Source organism: Stenella coeruleoalba, assembly GCF_951394435.1.
Source record: "Stenella coeruleoalba genome assembly, chromosome: 2".
NCBI lineage: Eukaryota > Metazoa > Chordata > Mammalia > Artiodactyla > Delphinidae > Stenella > Stenella coeruleoalba.
This window is the reverse complement of record NC_137147.1, coordinates 8,891,336-8,912,596: the sequence shown is the minus strand read 5'-3', so window position 1 is coordinate 8,912,596 and position 21,261 is coordinate 8,891,336. Positions and strand designations below refer to the sequence as shown.

The following is a 21,261-nucleotide window of genomic DNA, read 5'->3' as shown; positions in this document are numbered from 1 at the left end:
ACACTCCCACCCAGCAGCCCACACATTACACTTCTCCCCGAGCCCACACGCAGGACACAACGGTGTTCACATCCTTCGAGCTTTTTCTTTCTGAAGTTACGGATGGGGGTGGGGGGATGGGGCGACCGCGAGCAGGGAGCCGCCTGGGGGTAGCGGTGACCAGGCTCAGCTCTGGCCTTGGCCATCTCTTGCTGTGTGGCTGTGGGTAAGTTGCTTCCCCTCTCTGGGCCGCTGCCTGCTCGCTGTGAAGTGGGAGAGTGGGAGAGGAGATGTTCAAAGGCCCTGGCCACAGCGCTGACCTTCTTGGGCTGGACCAATGCAACCCAGTGGGCATCTGGGCTCAGCTGCCTGGGCCTGAGGTCTTGGTTCACACAGCCCCTGATTTTCCAGTAAAGCGATCGCCTGTGGAGAACGGCTTTGTGGCTTGGTTTCTAAATATCTGGAGAAAAGTGTGCTTTCTGAGTCAGTGCTGAGAGCCCTTCTCGGTGACGCTGTTTTCCTGCCCTGTGGATGTCCAGCTCTTTCTAGTTACGGGGACGCCGGGGTCCCTGCGCTGAGAGCTGTGCTGAGGCTGGACTTGCGCTGGAAAGGACGGGTCCGTGTGCTCCAGAGAGCAGGGGGCAGCGGCACGTGCTGGGGGTCTGGACCCTCTTGGGTCTTCGGTTTCCCCTCTGTTTAAAGGTCTTTCTTGGTCTATAACACTGTGATTTCAAAGGCCTGAGGAATCCCTTCTTGGTCTCCTATGCATAGCTGAACAGACAAAAGCAATTTGTAAAGAGTGGGAACTAAGCATTTTTTAAAAAGGAAAATTTTGTGTTGATTTAGGGAAAATATGATCCAGTTATGAAGCGCTTAGGAACCATTCCAGAATTCCTCGGGGAGGAAGGGATGTATTTCCAGCCTCAGGTCCCAGGTGGTTCATGGGCCCGACTGCCAAGCCCCTGCAGAGGGGGCCTGGTGGGGCGCCTGGCCCCTGGGTCCCTTGGGGGCACATGTGTGGGACACAGGACCCACCTCTCTCCAAAGTCCCTTCTGGGAGGAGGAGGGAGAGCCCTTCAGACAGGCTGAGCTCCACGGCGGACCTCCACTCTCTACCTTGGACCCTTGATCTCTGGACCCTGGCGTGGCAGATGCTCCCCTCTGTCCCTTCAGCCTGAGTCATAGATGATGAAAAACCCAGCTTAAGAGCAACAGAGGTAACACATCTTCCCTGGCACTGTCAGGTGGGTGCTACACACAGAGTGTGCTCATCATTCTGCGTGGAAAGCTTAACAATAAGCTTCCTCTCCTTCATTTTCTCCCTGAACAGAGCAGAGAACACGTGGCATGATCTAACCATTCCCTGAAGACGCACTGTCCTGACCATGAACCTTCATCACTGGTCTGGGCTGTTTGGGCTCCTTGAGGTCCCCATTCTGCTGTGCTTTCTTTTTCTTTCTTTTTTTTTTTTTTTTTTGCGGTACGCGGGCCTCTCACTGCTGTGGCCTCTCCCGTTGCAGAGCACAGGCTCCGGACACGCAGGCTCAGTGGCTATGGCTCACGCTCTGCGGCATGTGGGATCTTCCCGGACCGGGGCACGAACCCGCGTCCCCTGCATCGGCAGGCGGACTCCCAACCACCGCGCCACCAGGGAAGCCCTCTGCTGTGCTTTCTTAGTTCTGGGTCTGCTCTTCGGAGTTCTTCTTTTCCTCCCTTAATTTCACTCTATCACTTGCCACTTTTCATTGCTGCCATTGAGCCTGCCTGGGATCGGCACCCTTTCTGCTTCTAATCCACAGCATCTAATCTGCTGTCATTCTAAAACATAGACAAGCATGGTTGTTCTCACTGTACCTAGAGTTAAGAGTCACTGGGCTCTGAATGAGGGCCAGGGTTGTTCTTCTATGCTGACAGCTCAGAGTCCTCTTCATGAACATCTGGGGGTAGGGCTTGGCTTCTGGATAGGAGGTGGTCATAAAAGCGACCTGTTATTGTTCCTGCTCTCCAGGGCTGACTGCAGACCAAGGCCAAAATGCCACAAGATCCCACTGGACAAAAACACTGCTGGGAATTTTCCCAAAGACAAATAGAGGTCATATATGAAATCATACATACTGAGCATTTACATAGAGAGCATATAAAAATGCTATGCATTATTCCCTAGTCCCACACAGAACATGTTTAGTATAAATAGACGAAGACAACACTGTATAAAAAGTACTTTTGCTCTGGGAACATCAATACAGTATTTACATGGATGCAGCCCGGCAGGCTCTGGCCTGCCCCTGTTTCCAGTTTCCCCAGCATCTTCTGGAGGAGGCTGGGGCACATGGAAGTTTGGAGAAGAAAGTCCCCGGAGCGCCGCCAGGGGGCTAGGTGGGCGGGGGGCCGTCGTAGCGGAGCGTGAGCGTGAAGGAGCGGGCAAAGTTGTTGGCCAGCGTGCAGCTGCGGTCCGCCTCCCTGACGGGAAGCAGGAAGAGCAGCAGCAGGAAGAGCAGCAGCAGCAGCTGCAGGGGGAGCGCCACGCAGCACACCTTCCGGCAGAGGGAGCCGAGCCCTCGCCACCGCTGGGTCTGCAGAACCAAAGCAGGAGATGTGAGTGGGCTCCGGATGAGCGTGGGCTCGGGAAGGGAGGGCTGGGATGACCCAGGAGCAGCAGTGGCTCTGGGCGGACTCTCCAACCGCATGGGCCTCTGTTTTCCCATCTGTGAAGTGGGACTAATGTCAGTTCTACCGGAAACAAAGATCTCTAGTTTTCTCAAACCACTCAGAAAGGAAGAGGATAAAAAAGTTACAGGCTTTGTCCATGATTACATAAATCTTTGCCAGGTTATAAGAGTCCCGGGTGTGAATCTTAAGAAGGTCACTCAATCTCGCTAAACTTCAGATTTCCATCTATAAATAGGGGGAATCATGGCACCTACCTGACAGAGTTGTTGTGAGGATTCAATGAGACAGAGCCTGGCAGAGTTGGTACTCAAAGCTGCTGCCATTATTATTACGCATCACTACTACGATCACCATCTTTGGTGCATGTGTTTGGCCCATGCGGTGAAGCTACCATCTGTGGGATTATGACTAAAGACCTCTAAGTCAGAATCCCGCACAGGCAGAACCATACAGCAGCACTGCAGGGCCCCAGTTGGCCAGTTCCCTTCTGTCCCCGCCACGTGCCCCAGTGTGGAGCCCCCCTCTTCCCAGGAAACAGGGGTGCTGGTGGAAAGGGTGCTGCGCCCTCACCCATTACAAGACACATGACAAGACACATTCATGGGGAATGTAAACCGTTTGAAGATGACCTACTTCTGGGTCAGCGTTTCATAAGTAGCAGATCAGCTCCCTTACTGCAACCTACTGAACATCAGCCCTTGACACAGGGTTTGAAAAAATAACAATAAAAGAAAACAAAAACTATCACCATCTAAATCACGGTCACCACCGTCACCACCATAATCTCAATTTCTTCATCTCCTCCTCTTCCTCTTTCTTCTTCGTTTCCTCCCTCTCCTTGTTCATCATCAACACCCTCAATATCACCTGAATGCCAATCTCACAAGTCCAAACGTCTAATGGGTTTCTTTGCTGCGACGTCCATGAAAGCAGCCACAGGACATTTCCTAAATTCTAGAGGGACTGGCTGGGTTGCAACTTCACGGGAGTGCAGAGCCAAGAGCTGGCCACCCCGTAAAGCGGAGGCCCCACACTCAAGATACAGCACGGTGCAGGGCAGGGGCCCAGTTCTCAGGAGCTTGGCCGACTGGGCTCCAGTGAAGACTCTGTCACACACTAGCTATGTCAATACCTTCTCTAAGCCTCAGTTTCCTTCTCTGCAAAATGGAGATAAAACACCTACCCCCATTCTCCAGGTTGTGGTGAGGACTCAAAGCAAAGTACATTTATACACCAATTAAAAAGTATATATGCTCTTGGGACTTCCCTGGTGTTCCAGTGGGTAAGACTCCACGCTCCCAAGGCAGGGGGCCTGGGTTTGATCCCTGGTCCGGGAACTAGATTCCGCATGCGTGCCGCAACTAAGAAGTCCACATGCCACATCTAAGAGTCCACATGCCACAACTAAGAAGCCCGCATGCCGCGACGAAGATCCCGCGTGCCGCAACTAAGAGCTGGTACAGCCAAAATAAATAAATAAATTTTAAAAAAAGTATATACGCTCTTATTACTAGTTCTATTATTATTTTATTATTTTTTTTTTTTACTAGTACTATTATTATAGAATATACCTACTGGCTCCCTGAAGAACCAAAGGTTCACTTTCCAGGGTACCAAGTCAAGTGATGATAATGATAGTGATAATGATGCTGGGGAGGATGGGCATGATGATAGTGATGCTGATGGTGGCGGGGATGACGCTGAGAGGAACTACGCAGGTGTTTCTGCGAGGTTCTGACCTGAGCACTTCTCTCTCTCTACCTCTCATACCTGAGTCATCTCACCCACTCTCCTGCCCCAACTATCTCCTCCAGCTTGATAACACTTGACCCTATGCCTCCAACTTCAGGTGTTCTCACTCCAAAGGCCCTAGACACTGATTTTGTAGAAATAGACTTCTTATAACCCACACAGTGGAGAAGCACTGCTGGCTGCATTTATCTCAGCAGTGACTTCAGGAGAGAGAGAGAGAGAGAGAGAGAGAGAGAGAGAGAGAGTGTGTGTGTGTGTGTGTGTGAGAGAGATAAGTCAAAATAGCTGAACGATGTCCACAGAGGAGACAGGATCTTCCCACAGCTGCCAGGCTGGGTCAGACCTGGCTGCCACGTGCTCTTACCCACCTACTCGACTCGTGTAGCAATGCCTCAGTCTCTGGGGGCTCTAACTTGACTCTTTGACACTTCATGTTGACTTTGCCCGATTCCAAATCTCTGACCCACCCAGGAGAGGGAAAGAGGGCGAGGCAACATGTAGGCCCCCCCGCTAGCCTGGGTTCACACCACAACTGAAAACCTGTGATTAGTGGTCTCCCAAGTGGAGATCTGTGTCTAAGGGTCCTGTTTGCTTCTCCTTTCTCAGAGCTAACACTTTGCTTATTTAAGTCAGGAGCTGTGCCTTGGCCACGATCCGCTGGAGAAAACAACTCTGAAGGTCCAAAGCATGTTTGCATTTACAAGTGTTGACAAGGGGTGATCTTTTTCAAGGAGTCCTGCTGCCTGCCCCATGTCTATTCACACAGAGCTCACGTCTTCGTTTTGAGGGACCTGAATTCTAAAATGCCCTTTAAAATAGAAGACACACTTTAATATGATTCTCAAATGCTTAGAAAACAAATGTGTGCACGCACACACACACACACACAAATAGGCATGAACTACTGTCTAAGAAGCCAACAAAGAAATTGACAATCTCAGCTCTTCCCAGATCTGGGAGCTTCTCTGTGCCTCAGTTTCCCCATAGAAAGTACTACGTGTGTCCTGCCCTGTTAGAGCTATCCAAAGAGAGAAGGGGCTTCCTCGGGAAGTGATAAGCTCCCCATTCCTTAGGGTGTGGAAGCAGAGCGTTGATAGCACATGGTGGTGGGGAGGAAACGGGTGATGCTGTGGAGGGTGATGAAATGCTTGAGTCCTCCAATATCTCCCACGAACCTGAGACTCTGCAGTTTTGAGGAGTTCAGGCAAGATGAGTTTATCACAGTAAATGTGATTTAATCTTCTGCCATTGAAGAAAAAGGATGTGGGGGAAAGAAAAGGCTTGGAGTCCTGGGTCTAACCCTGGCCCTGTCACTTCCCAGCTGTGTGACCTAGGACAGGTCATTCAGCCTCTCTGAGCCTCAGTGCCTCCATCTGTCAAGGCAAAGGGAGACTGACACCTGCCTGCCAGAGTCATAATGATAAATAGAGCAATGTAGCTTACGCTCAACATGCAAATGATGAGCCAACATGCCAATGGTCCTTGGCAAATACTCATTCCTTTACTCCTCCAACTGCCCAGGGCAGATGGGCAGCTTCTACTAGACCCCTAAGCTTCCCCCTGCACCCGGGGTGCCAAGAATCGGACACTATCAACCTCCTCAGCCCCATCAGAAAGGAAGACACTGCTCTCCCCAAACGCCATCTCTTGGCCCCTTAAAGGCCCTCAGATCCTCCTGCCACAGGGCCTTTGCACAGGTTATCCCTTCTGCTGGAAGACCCATTTCCCCCCTTTCTCCAATGCACCTGGTTAGCTCCTACCGATCATTCTAATCTCAACTTGTGAGTCGCTTCCTCAGGGGAACCTTCCCTGCCTCTAAACCAAAAAAAGGCCCATTCCACGTTCTCACGGCACCAATGCCTTTCCTCTGGGTTACCACTTAAAGTCTGTGTTCCCCTTGGCTCCTTGGAGGCAGGGTCTACAGTAGTTTGGTTCATCGCTGTATCCTCAGCAATGTGCAGTAAATACCTACTGAATGAACGAAACAATGAATAAGAGGCTCTTTCCCTTCCTGTGCATCTGGCCATCTGCTCCTCCCTCGGTGCCTGTGGTGTGACCACACAGACACTCACTGACCTGTCAGTGAACTGTCCACGCTGTCCTGATGGCTCCCCCAGAGCATCTGGGCTCCACACGTGAATGAACAACACTGAGCACACCCCAGCCCCGCGCTCAGCTCGTCTCCTCACTCACGGGCTTCCTGAGCTCCTGCCCAGCTCTGGGAGGTACCCTGTACCCATTTCTCAGAGGAAGAAACTGAGTCCGCAGGAAATAACCAGCCCAAGGTCACACGGACAGGCTCAGATTGCCAGCATGGCTCCACAGCCAGGCTCTTCCCACCATCCCATGCGGCATTTCTCATAAGCAGCAGCAGCAACAATGACAAAAGTCCCCCTGGGCCTCTGTTGAAGCTGGTCCCACCCTGACCCAGGGCCCTGGGTATGGGAGTCCCACGGCAACACCACTCGGGCTTGCAGGGTCTTTCCCAGGATCTAGATCGGTCTCATTCTCCAGCACAAAGACGCTTCCAGGCCAGCGCCAAGAGCTCAAGGTGATGGGCAGGGGCCAGCTTTTCTCTGGCTATTCAAGATGGACCGGCACCAATGCCCCTCACTAGACTCTCACTTGGCAATGAGTTCAGTCCCTGAAGCTCCCTCTGACAGACGCCAAGCCACATGCTGGCTGGCTTGCTCCCACTGGCATTCCTCGAGAACCCCCAGCAGGGAGCTGCGTCTCCTTGACTGGTACAGGGAGTCTCAGGACATCACAGATCTTGGGCTGGGTCCTGCCCACAGCACCTTGGATATCTTCGTCACCAAGTTCTTGGTGCCCAAACTCACTCCCCAGGATGCTCAGAGGCGGCGGAGAGCTCCCACCCAGGCACAGGAGGGCAGAGGCTGGGGTGGGGTGGGGTTAACGTTATCTCCTACTGGGCCAGCCCTGCATGCGATGGTCAGGCAACAGAACTGTGTTTTTCCAGCCCCCTGGCTTGGTTTGGGGGAGGATGAAGATGAGACGGTCTGAGCTGGCTTTTTGGAGGTGGTTTGGTGATTGATGGGAAGAACCTCTGGATGAAATGATCAGACTGAGGAGTGACCTTATTATTACTCAAGAGAGGACAGAGCCCCATTCAGCAGCAGATGTATGGACACAAGGCCCCCTTCCCTTTCCTTCCTTCCCTTATCTTTCCTCATCTGAGATCCATCCATGACCAGGCTCTTTTGAGTCTAGGACAGAACCCAGGTCAGGGAGGGTCTAGGGTGACCCAGAGGCATCCAGCTTGGGAGACTGGGTAGTGAGGATGCTTTGCTGATATGGGGAACGGGGTTTGGCTGGACACAGGGAATACGGTGAGGTCAGCTTTAGACACGCTGAGTCGAGGAGTCTCCCGGGTAAACATCCCACATCTAGCTTGGGCCTTGGCACTGAAGCTAGAAGGAGACCCAGACCAGAGGTGGACCAGAGAGAGAGAGAGGCCTAGAGTTGGGGAACAAAGCCACGGCAGGAAGGAACTGCTGCGGAGAGAGTGAGTCGTGAGAGGGAAAGAGGCCCCAGAGAACCCGGTAGATGTGACCATGTAAGAAAGAGGCGCTGTATTTCTAGGGTCTCTGAGCAGTTAGTTCTTATTAATTATAAAAGAAATGAGAGCAGTTTCACAGGCGAGAAACTTGGCAGTCATCACCTTCATCACGTGATCAGAATCAGCATCACCAATATGGGGGTGTGTCAATATCACATGTCCCCAATAAGACGCACTGAGAACACAGCATCACTTCTGGGATATGCTTTCCAGAAATGCAGAGCAGGGAAACACGGGGGAAACCCAAAGTGAGGGACATTCTACAGAATATCTGGCCTGTACTCAAGAAGGTCAAGGTCAAGAAAAACTGAGGACTGGTCCCAGCTTAGAGGAGACTAAAGAGGTGGGATGACTGAATGTAACGTGTGATCCTAGGTTGGATCCTGGACTGCGGAAAAGGCTATAAAAGACTGTAAATGGTACATGCCTACAGTGGAATGTTATTCTGTGTAAAAGGAAATGAAGTATCAGCCACAAAAAGGCATGGAGGAAACTCAAGTGCACGTTGCTAAGTGAAAGAAGGAAGAAAATCAGTGGTTGCTGGGGCTCTGGGGGAGGGGAGAGGGATAAAGAGGAAGAGCTGGGAGAAGGTTGAGGCAGTGACACCATTCTGTGCGACACTGCAACGTCATCAGACATTTGTCAAAGCCCATAGAATGTGCAACACAAAAGGTGAACCCTAACATTAACTATGAACTCCGGTTAATAGTGATGATTTTTTAAAACCATAGCTATTGAATGAATAATAAAGTGAACTAACAAATGAAGAGAAAAAAAAGCATAGATATTGTGAGAGAAAGTTATTGCCTCACGTGGAAAACTCACTAAGAGATTTAGTGAGTTCTGAGATTTGGTCTTACAATATTTCTTCTGCTCTACCACGCTGAATGTAAGGTGCAGCACTATTTTACACACCGCTAAGAAAGAAAGAGACCCAACAACCAAGATGGAGCGTCTGATTGGAGATCCCACCTAATGCCGGGGCCACACGGGGCTATGCGTTCAGGGTCAGGGGGAACCGAGGGTTAATCGCGCCCCACCGAAAGGGGAAGCAAGGAAATCCCAGGTGGCACTGCGTGCGGGCAGGAAATAAAGTCTACCCTGAGAATTTGAACCTCAGTCCAGAGCTCCCAGAGGTGGGTCATCTAAATTGACACAATCAGTGTGGTCCAATGGAAAACAAAACTCAACCTCCAAGGAGAGATTTTAATTTAAAGAAATCTCAGGTGGAAAGTGTCCCAGGTGGCAGAAAAAAGTAAGCCCCAGTCTTCGCTGGAAAAACTAGATTGTAATAGGACACCCCATTCCCGAGAGGTGAAAATGTGAATAATTATGAGTCTAAAACCTGTGAATAAAATGCCACTCTCGAGCCTCTCACCATCTGGACCCGTCACCCAGAGGCCACAGCATGGGACGCCCGGGAGGAATCTGCTCTCCATGCCTGCACACGGGCATGTGGCCCCGCCTAGTGCACGCCGGCAAAGGCAAGCATTGGCAAATCTGCTCCTCAACTAACAGGCTGTCTCAGGTAGGACCCCTTCCCTGTACCAGCGCAGGAATTCAGTCGACTCACAGCCCAACAGCAGCTCGAAAAGCAGTGACATTTCATGTGTCTGATTGCTTCAAGCAGACGTATCCGGTGGCACTGAGCTGGCCAGTGTGTAGGCAGCTGCAAATTTAATAAATCTTAATTATTCTGTTTATATAAACAAGCAGGCTGAAGCCACTGACGTAGTTGGAGCTTTCAGTGGCTTGGTGTGTGGAGAGAAAAAAAAGTGTGGAGAGCCAACTGCTCATAAATAATCAGCTTTGGGGCAGGGTTTTCTTTTTTTTCCCCCCCTTCCCTTTGGACTAAAACTAATATATGGAATGTTTTTAAGTTGGCAAGATTACAACCTCGGAAAACAGCACCTATTTTCTACCTGTCAGACCTGCGTGTGTATGTGCGGAGCCCCACGCACGCATGTGCGCACCCCTCCCAGCCAAACAACACCAGAGCCGCACCAGCGGGAGGAGCCCCCCCCACTGCTCCCCCCAGAAGCGGCACTATCCCTCTGCCATCGGGAAGGGAAGCAGAGGCAGTGACTGCAGACCCTCCTCGGTCCTCATTTACGTGGCAATTAAGAATCTGCTGGTTTACGATAAGAACTATTAGTTCAGCGGACCCGCATTTTATTCCTTGGAAAACCCTGGTTAAGTGACTCGCCAACGGTCACACACACTGATGGTGGATCCTGGACTCAGATCCAGAGCGTACAGCAGCGGTTCTCAAAGTCTGGTCCCCGGGCCAGCAGCAACAGCGTCATCTGGGAGCTCGATGGACATGCAGATCCTAGGCACCCCCCCCAGACCTAATGCATCAGAAACTCTGGATGTGGGACCCAGAAATCTGTGCTGAAACAAGCTCGTATAAAGGAACCCCAGATGGCCTCTGCAGATCGGCTTCCCAGTTGCTTGCTTCTTCACGGGGGGCTGAGACCCATGAGCTCAAAAGCCAGCCAGCACCGAACTCAAACTTTCACACATCCATTTGTTTCTAAATGAAGCCTGAATAAGAAGACTTTTTTTAGCCATTTAGAGTCTGCCTGCTTTGCATATCCCACGAAACTGTGCCCAACATGGGACAGTCATAGATAAGATCAACCCTGTAGCTGTAAAGACCTCAAGCCCCTGCTGTCCTTGGGCGGTCCCTGGCCAGAGACTCGACATCGTGCGGGCAACACCGGCTGTGGGTGTGAGCCTCTCTCCCGAACCCCTCCACCCAGCACTCCCCGAGCAGGCCTTTGCTCTGGTGAGCTATCCCCAGTACCTGAAACAGTGCTTGGTACAAAGTCAGTGCTCAGTACATATCTGTGAAATGAACGAATGAGGAGCCGGTCAATGAACCTAGGGTGGTGAACATTCCCCATGAACCGGTTTCAGGCTGCCAGGGACCTGAGTCTGCGCTGCAGGGCTGGTGTCAGCCAGCCAAGCGCCCCCCTACTCAAAAACACCACAGGACCCAGACATGGCTGCCCCTGGACTCTGGCCTGGAGCCACATAGATGGGACTCCCAACCAGAGTGGCTTGAAGAGCAGGAGTTGGAGACAGCCTGGACGCCGGGCCCTGAGCCCCCCTGTGCCACCAGGAGTCACGGGCTGGGCTGTGTGCGCCACCCTGCCTTCCTGCCCTCTGTTCTTCTAAATCAGGGGGGAAAACCAGGGCTTCCGGTCTCCTCTAAAGAACGAACAACAGTTCACATGATCTTCAAAATTCGTTCATGAAGTAAATAAAGTCGGCACTGATGGTTCCATTTTACAGATGGGGAAAGTAAGCCCCAAGAGTCAAAGCAACTTGCCCGAGGCCGCAAAGCTGGTGGACGCCAGGCCCAGAGCGCAGCATTGGTCTTGTGACTGCCCCAGCCAGTCCCGGGGACACCTGCCGTCCCACAGATGGAGCCATGAACACCAGCTGGAGACCAAGAAGTCAGGTGGACAGAGCGTCTGGGAACACAGACTGCGGGGCCCGAGAGGTCTCGTGGCCCCGGGGCTCTTTGGAGTAGAGCGGGCTGCAGGCTCACGTCATGAGCCAACGCTTGTCAGGACAACAAGCGTGCTCTCAGAAAAGGTGGCGCTGGGGACACCAATTTACACGGGACTTTTCCAGAAGTGGGGAGAGTCTCCAGCCCCCAGGGATGCTTTCTCCAAGGCACAGAGCGGATGGTTACGTGTGGGCTTAGGAGGCAGAGGCCAGAGGGCACTCAGGAGCCGTGCGCCCTGACTGGACATGTCACTCCGATCTTGCCTTCCCTTGTTTGCCTCATGCTTAACATGGCGGTAGCGATGCCTGCTGGGTGTCTAGGGGACAGTTGAGTGAAACGCCCTCACCGCGATTTGGCACAGAACCTGGCACACACTGGATGGTCAACACGTGGCATGTAGAGTAATAATTCTAATTCCTCATTATTACCATGATTACTGCTGTTACTGTTGTTGCTTTGGCCTGCAAGCCCCGTGGGAGGGGCTCTGAGTGCTTCACCCCTTCCTCTTTTGTCCCCCCCGGATGCCCGTCTACTACTCAGGTGGCCGCGAGGTCCAGTGACCCGGAGTGGTCCAGGTTTCCTGGGACCGTCCCAGTTTACGACTGCTGTCACAGCAGTGTCCTTGCTCACTCCTCCCGTGTCCTGTCACAGCTGAGAACACTGTGCATCCCTGACAGCAAGGACCCCCGGGGGCCCAGCACTGTGCAGCCCAGAGCCGATTCCCCAGAAACGTCCCTCAGACCTCATGGAACCTTCCAGAAAGCCCAGGGGTCCTGCCCCAGCATCACAGGCCCAGCAACCCTCCAAACGCCCTGCCCTCTAGCTGTGTGGAGCAGATGGCAGACACCATACCTTTTGGAATCCAGTCGGCTCCCCTGGAGAATTCTGCGTCTGTTATTTTAGGTAAGGAGAGGAAAAGGGAAAAAAAAAAAAAACGAAGTTAAGTGAGTGAAACTTAAATCCCAGCAGAGCCTGTAATGGAATATTCATTTTGTCAGGGGAGTGTTTCTTTAAAACTTGTGGTCATCTGGACAGGCTGAACCAGCAGGTGATTCAATTTAATGAGCTTTTTAACGCGCATGGGGCCCAGGTGGGGATCCTGTCTGGGAAGCCCTGGGCCAAGGCCACGGGCATGCTGACCTGGCTGGGGCTGGGGTGACACCTAGTGGCCGACATGGCTGTTTCAGGGCCAGAAAAGCTGCAGCCCCAAAGCTTGGAGTCTGGGGTCTGAGGGCCTAAAGGGCCCCAGGAGGCCACCCACCCTGTCCTTGGATTAACCTCCGTGCCTCAGTTTCCCTATCAGTTCTCAGGGACTAATAACGGTGCCGTAATGAGGACATAGCATTTAATAAAGACTGTTATGAGTTTAGCTATTGTTATTGTTTTGTGTGAGACCTGGGGGCGCCTAGGGGGAGGGTGCTTCCTCAATGTCACAAGCAGGTTAGTGGAGGAGGGGGCCTAGATCGCAGGTCCCACTCCAGCGTTCCCTCTGTCATGCCTCCAACACCAGGGTGCGTTTAGTGCTGGCTTTGCCCCTTCCTAGCCATGTGGACTTGGGTGAGTTTTTTAACTCTCAGAGTCTCAGCCCCACTCTGGAGGCTGGAGCTGCCAATTACTCCGGCAGAGGGCTGCTGTAAGCACGGAATGGGACGATGCACGTCACGGTTTCAGGTTGGTAAGTAGCAAAGCTGTCGTTATTGGAGCTCCAGCCTCCATGGGTGGCAGGAGGGCCAAATGACACATCGCAAGTCACGCGCCTAGGACCCATGAGTCTCCGTCTCCTCTCTCTGGGTGGTCCCCTCAGCCTGGTCTGTGGAGGCATGGGGCAGAGCGGATGCGGGCCCAGCTGTGTCTCCCCAGGGCCTGGGACCTGTGCATCCTCAGCACGTACACGCAGGTGGCCGGAGTCCTTTAGTTTGGACTTGTAGAGCATCCACCGGTAGCGCAGATCCTCCAGCTTATCTGAGGACCCCCTCGCTGGCCTGAGACGAAGGAGGTTTTCAAAGAGATGCTGACCTTCTGGTACCCGAGCCTCCAGCTCCTAGAGGGAGAAAGACAGGGTCACGTGTGCCTTCCAAATGGCCGAGGAGGTCCCACCTGGTTGGTCCGGAGGAGCCATTCAGATTTCACTTAAGAGGCAGCCCACAGAATAAGGCCCTGCGTGATAAACTCGGGAGGTTGAACGCTACACTGAAATGTTTTCACTGGGGGAAGACAAGGTCGTATTTAGGATTCTGAACGGTCACTCCGGCTACAGAATGAGCCATTACTGAGATGCGGACCCAACAGGAAGGAGGGAGGCCAGCTTGGAGGCTATTGTCATAGTCAAGGTCAAACATGATAAATGCCTAGATTAAGACAGTGGTAGTGAGGAAACAAACGACAAAAACCCAGGGGGTGGAATCAAGCAGGGTTTGGCGACTAATTCGATGTGGGAGAAGGAGAAAGATTTGTGGTAGATGGATTAATCCTCCAGCCCCCTGCCACATCCACGCCTTTTGCAACATGACTTTGCAACATTTCCCATCAAGAGGTGGAGTCTATTTTCTCTCCCCTTGAATCTGAACAGGCCTCGTGACTTTCTTTGTCCAACAGAATGCAGGGGAAACGATGATGTGCCAGTTTCTAGCCTAGGCCTGAAAAGGCCCTGCATGCCCCCACTTGCTCTCTCAGACCCTGCCTCTGTTCTGGGAAGCCCAGGCTGCCCTGCAGGAGGATAAGAGATGAGTGGTGCATCTCGTGCTCATCTCGAATAGCCCACCGAGCTCCAGAGGACAGCCACCCTGCTGGTCTACAAATATGGGCACCCAGCCAAGATCAGAAGCGATGCCCGCTGACCTCAGTCAGTCTGAACTGCCAAACTTCAGAATCATGAATTAAATAAACAGTTGTTCTCTTAAGCTACAAACTGTTGGAATGGCTTGTTCCATAGCAAGAGTTAACCGATAAAAGAATTGTGATGAGTGGTGATATTTTCCAAGTTGGGGACTACAGCAGTAGGCTGAATGAAGAGACGAACGAATGGATGGTTCTTCTAAAATATTGGAAGCAAAAAAGTTTTCTTCTTCTTTTTTTTTTTTTTTTTTACAAATTTATCTATGTATTTTTTGCCTGCGTTGGGTCTTCATTGCTGCACGCGGGTTTCTCATTGCGGTGGCTTCTCTTGTTGCGGATCACGGGCTCTAGGCGCGTGGGCTTCAATAGTTGTGGCTTGTGGGCTCTAGAGCGCAGGCTCAGTAGTTGTGGCACACAGGCTTAGTTGTTCCGCAGCCTGGGATCGAACCCTTGTCCCCTGCATTGGCAGGCAGATTCTTTACTGCGCTACCAGGGAAGCCCTGAGGCAAAAAAGTTTTAAAAACTATTATTTATACACAAGCCAGAACAGCTCAAGGGCTATGTATGTGCTCCTGTTTTTAGAACTCCCTGGCGACAAGCACATCTCTGGGGGCAAATCCTTCGGAAACAGGGCCTTTCCTTGGGAACAAACCTGCAGTTTTGTTTCTCTGGTCCTCAGGTCCTTGGCGGTGGCAGTTCTCATGGCGATGATTCTAACCAACTTGGAATTATCCACCTGCAACCAGTGCTCAAAGCTCCTCAGGAGCTGGGAGAAATCTTCACAGCTGTCTTTCTCCTCCTGAAGCACATTTGTCTGCGGGAAGGCACAGCACAACCAACACATCAGCGTTTTTGAAAACAGTCCACTAGCCACATGTCCTGGGGATTCCATCTGAGCAGAGGGGTGGGGCCAAGGATGCCCAAACGGTGATAAGAGACACCTAGGGGTGGGGGGGGGGCGGGGATGAGGAATGCATCTCCACTCAATGTGGCCATGTTTAGGGGCCAAGGACATTCCTCACCGTCACCTCCCTGGTCTCCTGGAGACAGCCAGCATCATCCCTTACCAGAATGTCTATAACAGTGGTCACCTTCTGCCACTTTTGTCCCCCCCAGGCTATGCGGCCAGAGTGATCTATCTAAAATGCAAGGCCACTCAGCTGAGCCTCACTTATACACTTTAGTGGCCTCTCACACTCCTTGATGTGGCCTGAGAGCCTCAGATTCCGGCTCTGCCTGGCTCTGCAGACCGTGCCACCTGCCCCATCCTCTGAGCTCTCGGCCCCTGGCGCCGGTGCCCTCTCCCTCGGTCTTTGCACACATGGCCTCCTCCGCGTGGGATGCACCCCCTCCACTCCTCTCCTCGACTCCCACTCGGCCGTGAGGATCCCCCGACATTTCCCTTCTCCCAGGAGGGCGTCGCTACCCCAGGTCACATCACTCTGCAACAGGCTGCCATAGCGCCTGGCCCCTCTGCCTCCGAGAAACGCATGTTCCGTAAACCCTTATTCTATTGCCTTGTGGTTCCCACTTCCTTGCTCCTCAAAATGTGCTCCGAGGCCCAGGAGCCTAAGCATCTCCTGGCAGCTTGTAGAAATGCAGAGTGACGGGCCCCAGCCCAGACCTGCTGAATCAGAATCTGCCTTTTAACACGATCTGGCGGCCCATGACAATCTGAAAAGCTCTGTGCTGGCTTCTACGTTCTCTGAGGGTTGGAAGTGTCTCTGTTTTATTGACAGCTGTGTCCCAGCTCCAAGCACAGTCCTCAGAACATAGTAACAGTCAGAAGTGCTTTCTGGATGGGGAAATGAAAGAATGAATGGGAAAACGACTGAATGGACGTGTTGTCTTTGAAGAAAAAGGAATGGGTTTCTTTCCAATGTGGTTTCGTTTTTTAAAGCCACTCAAGGGAAGGGACGGATGATACTATGTAGGTAGGTTAGTTCTTTTGACAAAATACAGTTTAGGGCACAAAAAATACCCATCTTGTGTGCTTTCCGTTTGCATCTGGGGTCAGCAGGAAGCTTCCAACCCCGACACTCCTCCCTGCAAAGGCAGTAGCCGGGGTTTCTGAGGGTGAGGGCCTGTCTGCCCGAGGGATGCCTGGGACCTTCCCTAGTGGGGACCCCTGGGTCTGGGGTCTCAGAGTTCCTCTGTCCAGTGGCACAGGCAGCTCTTGTGCCACTACCGGACAGGCTCACCTGAGATGGGACATGGTCCAGTCCTGAGCGGAGCATGTGGCCCCAGGCAGGGAAGGGACTTTGCTGGAGACAGCTTCCCACCATCAATTGACTCGGGATCTGGTCCCTCCCCGGAAGCCCCACTAGACGGACTCACCTGACGGTGGTGTCGGAAAATAAGATCCATGGGGGTGATGAGAAACCCAGTCTTTGGGATGTTGTTGGTGAAAATCAGTTTCTTCCCCGAATCCACTTCCATCCTCTGCAGCTGCCGGTTTCTGATGAGGCTGAGAAGACAAACCAGCCCAGTCAACGTGGTGATGGGATGGGGACTCCCCGGGTCACAGGAGAAGGAACAGAATCAGGGCACCAGGCAGTGGGGGCCGACTTCTGGTCTTCCCAAGCCCACGCCTGTCCTTCGGGTTTGTCAGAACCTCCCCAGGCCACCTGCATCTCCAGTTTCCTGCTAGAGACTCACGTTACTGTCATCAAGGTGCATATACCCATCGATGCAGGTGAGGCCCAAGCCAGGAGGGGCTGGAGGCTAATTCCCGAGCTGAGGCGTTTCCTCGCTCTTAGTGCCTCTACTTAGAATTGCCTGGAGATGCCTGGAGGCAGCTGGGCCACGCCTGGCACCCAGACCCCAGCCTTCTGTTCTAGGAGCGCGGCTGAGCTCTCCCTGGCTGGGAAGGGGGCTGTCCAAGACCAGGCGCAGAGTCGGGAGCCCTCTCACCTCAGCAGGCTTCCCCTCAGCAGCCTCAGGGCCCCCCAAGACTCCACCAACTCCTGAAGCTCCTTCTGGACCACAGCAGCCCCCTCCGGAGAAGACTTCTCCATCACCAGCCGGCCGCGTGCTTCAATCAGGGGCAGCTGGGCCTCCTTCGCGGGGAATTCGTCCAGCAGCTTCTGAAGGACACACACACACACATACACACAGAGTAAGGTAATGGGGAGGGGGGAGGGTCTCTGCTCCCCAAACCTGCTTTTTTGGGATGCAGGGGACAGAATCTCTCTGTGGGGAGAGGCCTCTTACCTCGACATCGACCTCTCGGGACTGGGCATCCCATGGGCCCGTGTCCACGCGGTGGGCCTCCAGCTTCTGCGTGAGCATGGAGATCCACTGTCGCAGCTCCAAAACCTCGTGGCTGAAGGTGCAATGTTCCCGCACGCTCTGCCGGCACGTGTCCACAAGGTCCTGCAGCACAGCCCCGGGGGACCCAGGCTGAGACCTCACCCTGCAGGACCCTCAGCCCTGCCGGAGCCCCAGGGGAGGATGGCCCCCAGGGCTCCCCATCCAGCCAAGATCATGAGCGGTTGGTCTTCTCTTCTGCACAGCGCAAGGAATTTACCCCAGAAAGACCAACTCTGGTTTAAAGTGCTTATAAGCCTGTCCTACTTTTATGGAAAGTACCAGGTCTGGGTGAGGGTGCGGGCAATGGGAGCTCACGTCCGTCACGGGTTTGGGCGTAAACTGGTACAACCACTTGGGAAGACCGTAGGTCTGTATCTACTGAAACCCAACACAGGCACCCCTATGACCCAACCGTTTCATTCCTGCGTGTAACCCATCAGATGTGAACGTATCTTCACCAAAAGGCACGTGTGTGCTGTTACTGGTGAGAGCCCCAGACTGGAAACTCCCCAAGTGCCTGTCAGTGGTAGATGGATAACTGCATTGAGGTACATTCACAGGAGGGAATAGGTCACCTCCGCCGCAGCCGGCACGAACAATCTACACAACAATCTAGTGTAACGTTACGGATGGATTTACAGCCATCGTGTGGAGACCTAGAAGCCAGAAACAAAATGAAATACGCTGTCTTCATTTGAAGTAACGTATAAAATCAGGCAAACCCAATCAATGCCGTGCCAAGTCGAAGGTCAGGGTTACTTGCAGGGGTCAGGCAGCAACTGGAGGGGGCACGAGGACAGGTATTGTTCTGTGCTGTGATCTGGGTGCTGGTAACGCAGATTTTTTTTGTTTTTACAAATGCATTAAGCTGCATAATTAGATGTTCACTTTTCTGTATATGATTTACTTTGATAAAAAGTGTTTCAAATGGTCTTGCTTTGTTTCCCCTCCCGTGAGTCAATCATGGCTCAGCTCTCTGGGACCTTGTTCATCTCTGTCTCCACAAAAGGTGGGTGCTGTATCCAGCAGAGTAACCATTCTCTGTCCTCCTGGTCACGCAGCCTGAGACCCTCGAAGCCCCTCCCTCTCAGCCCACCACAGGCCAGTCAGACCCCAGGGTCTGTGGTCCCCTCTCTTGCTGTGATTCTCAGTTTAGGTCCTTGTGATTCTTTGCTGGGCCACCGTAGGGCCTGCCTTCCTGCATTCCAGACACTGGCTGACACCACTGGCTGCCACTAGAAGCTGGGGACTTCCCTGCACTGTCACTACTACCGTCTCCTCCTGTCCCCTGTGCACCAACATCAGACGCAATGCCTTACGCAATGGGGTATGTGCCCCCCCGGGGGACAGGAAGATCTCCTGGGCTACGGGGGAAGGACTTACTAGAACTTACTAGACTTAAAAAGCACCGAGCACCAAAATAATAAAAGAAGGGCAATACTTCTTTGAAGAAGCATTTAAACAATAAAGAAGTATGAGAGAAATGGAATATCACCACTTTGCAAGCCTTGCGATGCTCAGCTAATACTTCTTCTAATTATTATAACAATCCATTAGCTCATCGTTTGGATGTAGGCGTGAAAGCTGATGTCTGCTGCTTCTGTGGGCTCTGCGGGCCCCTGAAGAGCAAGCACAGTGATTCCTACCTATTTCTCTACTTTCCCGGCCCCAACCTTGAGACCACACGCTTTTAATTTATTAAATGGAATTAAATGCATTCATCCAGACCTTATGCCTCGATTAAGACCAACAATGCAGAGCTAACCCACACCTCGCGAGGTCTTCTCATGTCCTACTGACGTCCACAGAGACGAAAAAGCTGTTTATCGTGACCCGAGCTTAGAGTCTTACTCCAGCACTCTCATCACTAGAGGCATTTGTAGCTGTTGCGTAGAGCGAGTGCAGTCTGACCACCTCCGATGTCTTTGGTGTAGCCTTCTTGGAGTACCTACTTCATCAAAAGGCATTATTTTATTTTATTTTATTTTTCTAAAAGGTTATTTTATGACACAGGCTTTTTTTTCTCTTTTAATGTATTTATTTATTTTTGGCTGCGTTGGGTCTTCGTTGCTGCACGCAGGCTTTCTCTAGTTGCAGCGAGCGGGGGCTACTCTTTGTTGCGGTGCGCGGGCTTCTCACTGCGGTGGCTTCTCTTATCGTGGAGCACGGGCTCTAGGCGCATGGGCTTCAGTGGTTGCAGCACGTGGGCTCAGTAGTTGTGGCTCGCGGGCTCTAGAGCGCAGGCTCAGTAGTTGTGGTGCAGGGGCTTAGTTGCTCTGCGGAATGTGGGATCTTCCCGGACCAGGGCTCAAATCCGTGTCCCCTGCATTGGCAGGTGGATTCTTAACCACTGCGCCACCAGTGGTTTATTTAAAAATAAATTTTATCTATTTTATAAATTGAAGTATAGTTGATATACAACGTTTCAGGTGTACAGCAAAGTGATTCAGTTATATGTACATATATATGTGTGTATATATATATATATATATATTCTTTTTCAGATTCTTTTCCATTATAGGTTATTATAAGGCATTATTTTATTATAATTACTCTCCTTTTATTTCTCTTTTTCATAATAGAAAAAGCGTTATATTAAATTTTAAAATTGTGCAGGTAACTCTGTGATTCAGGGTTGCAAAGAAGATGTCAGGAATATTTGTTATTAACATAGGGCATGCAGGGTCCGGAAGGGTGGAGAACCCTGCCTTAGACTAGCGTTCTTGAGCTGTGGCTGCCTGACAGCTGGCTTTGCACGCCGGGGGCACTTGTTACAAACGCAGACCCAGGACGCCATTTAAATCGGTGTCAGGGTGGGGCTGGAGCCTGCATTTCAACTTGTCCTCAGGCCAGTTTTGAAGGAGCCATCCCACTACCCACACCTACTGGCCGTCCCACCACCAAAGGGGCATCGATCCTGCGTGGACCCCAGCAAGATCCAGGTGGCCACTAGAGGGCACTGCATACGGGGCTTACGGCCACCAGGACCCACCTTTCAACCTGGCGTTACCGCCACAAACGTGACGGGGACTGCTGCGTGTGTGCAGCCTGGTCCGTGCTTTGGCTTCCCGGCACATGTGGAATGGTATGCTTAACTTGTTGCTGACTCCGTTGTTCATCTACCCACCAGAACTTAAACCCAGGAGAGCAGGGGCCTTGGCTGTCCTGCTCGCGCTGCCTCAATCCTTAGAGCCCAGGACACTGCCTGGCATACAGGAGGTGCTCAGTAATTGAGGTGCTCCTGAATGAATGAGGAAGGGAAGAAAGGAAGGGAGAAAGAAAAAGAAGGGTTGGAAGGAACAAAGGAAGAAAAGAGGGAGGAGGTCCCCAGGAGTGTCAGATGTCTCTGTCACAGCACAGACCCTCTGCTGGCCCCTTACCTCCAGAGACCTGTGCAGGGTCTGGTGGTCAGAGGAGAGCTGGTCCATTCTGTGCTGGTGGTGGGAGTTCCCCTGGACGAGAGGCCTCATGGCCTCCATCTGCACCCCCAGGTCCAGCCCCTCCTCCTGTAGCCCCTGCAGGAGAGGAAGGAATGAGTGGAGCGCGCTTTCCGCTTCTCCTTGTGGAAGCTGATCAGGGCGGGGGCTCCGAGTGGGAGAGACTGGGAGGGTCC

The 21,261-nt window shown here is 52.3% G+C and overlaps 1 protein-coding gene across 3 annotated transcripts in view; it reads right to left on the bottom strand.

The window, feature by feature from the left end:
- Positions 1 to 6: 6 nt before the first annotated feature.
- SYNE3 (spectrin repeat containing nuclear envelope family member 3) overlaps positions 7 to 21,261 on the bottom strand; it is a 90,568-nt gene continuing 69,313 nt past the window's right edge. For all 3 annotated transcript variants that reach the window (XM_079914424.1, XM_079914423.1, XM_079914425.1), the window contains exons 11-18: positions 21,029 to 21,163; positions 17,550 to 17,711; positions 17,250 to 17,422; positions 16,674 to 16,803; positions 14,989 to 15,150; positions 13,393 to 13,542; positions 12,354 to 12,392; positions 7 to 2,552 (exon numbers count right to left, since the gene is read on the bottom strand). In XM_079914424.1, the coding sequence (XP_079770550.1) occupies positions 2,352 to 2,552; positions 12,354 to 12,392; positions 13,393 to 13,542; positions 14,989 to 15,150; positions 16,674 to 16,803; positions 17,250 to 17,422; positions 17,550 to 17,711; positions 21,029 to 21,163 (1,152 nt within the window). In that variant the 3' untranslated portion in view covers positions 7 to 2,351. The remainder of the gene's footprint in view (positions 2,553 to 12,353; positions 12,393 to 13,392; positions 13,543 to 14,988; positions 15,151 to 16,673; positions 16,804 to 17,249; positions 17,423 to 17,549; positions 17,712 to 21,028; positions 21,164 to 21,261) is intronic.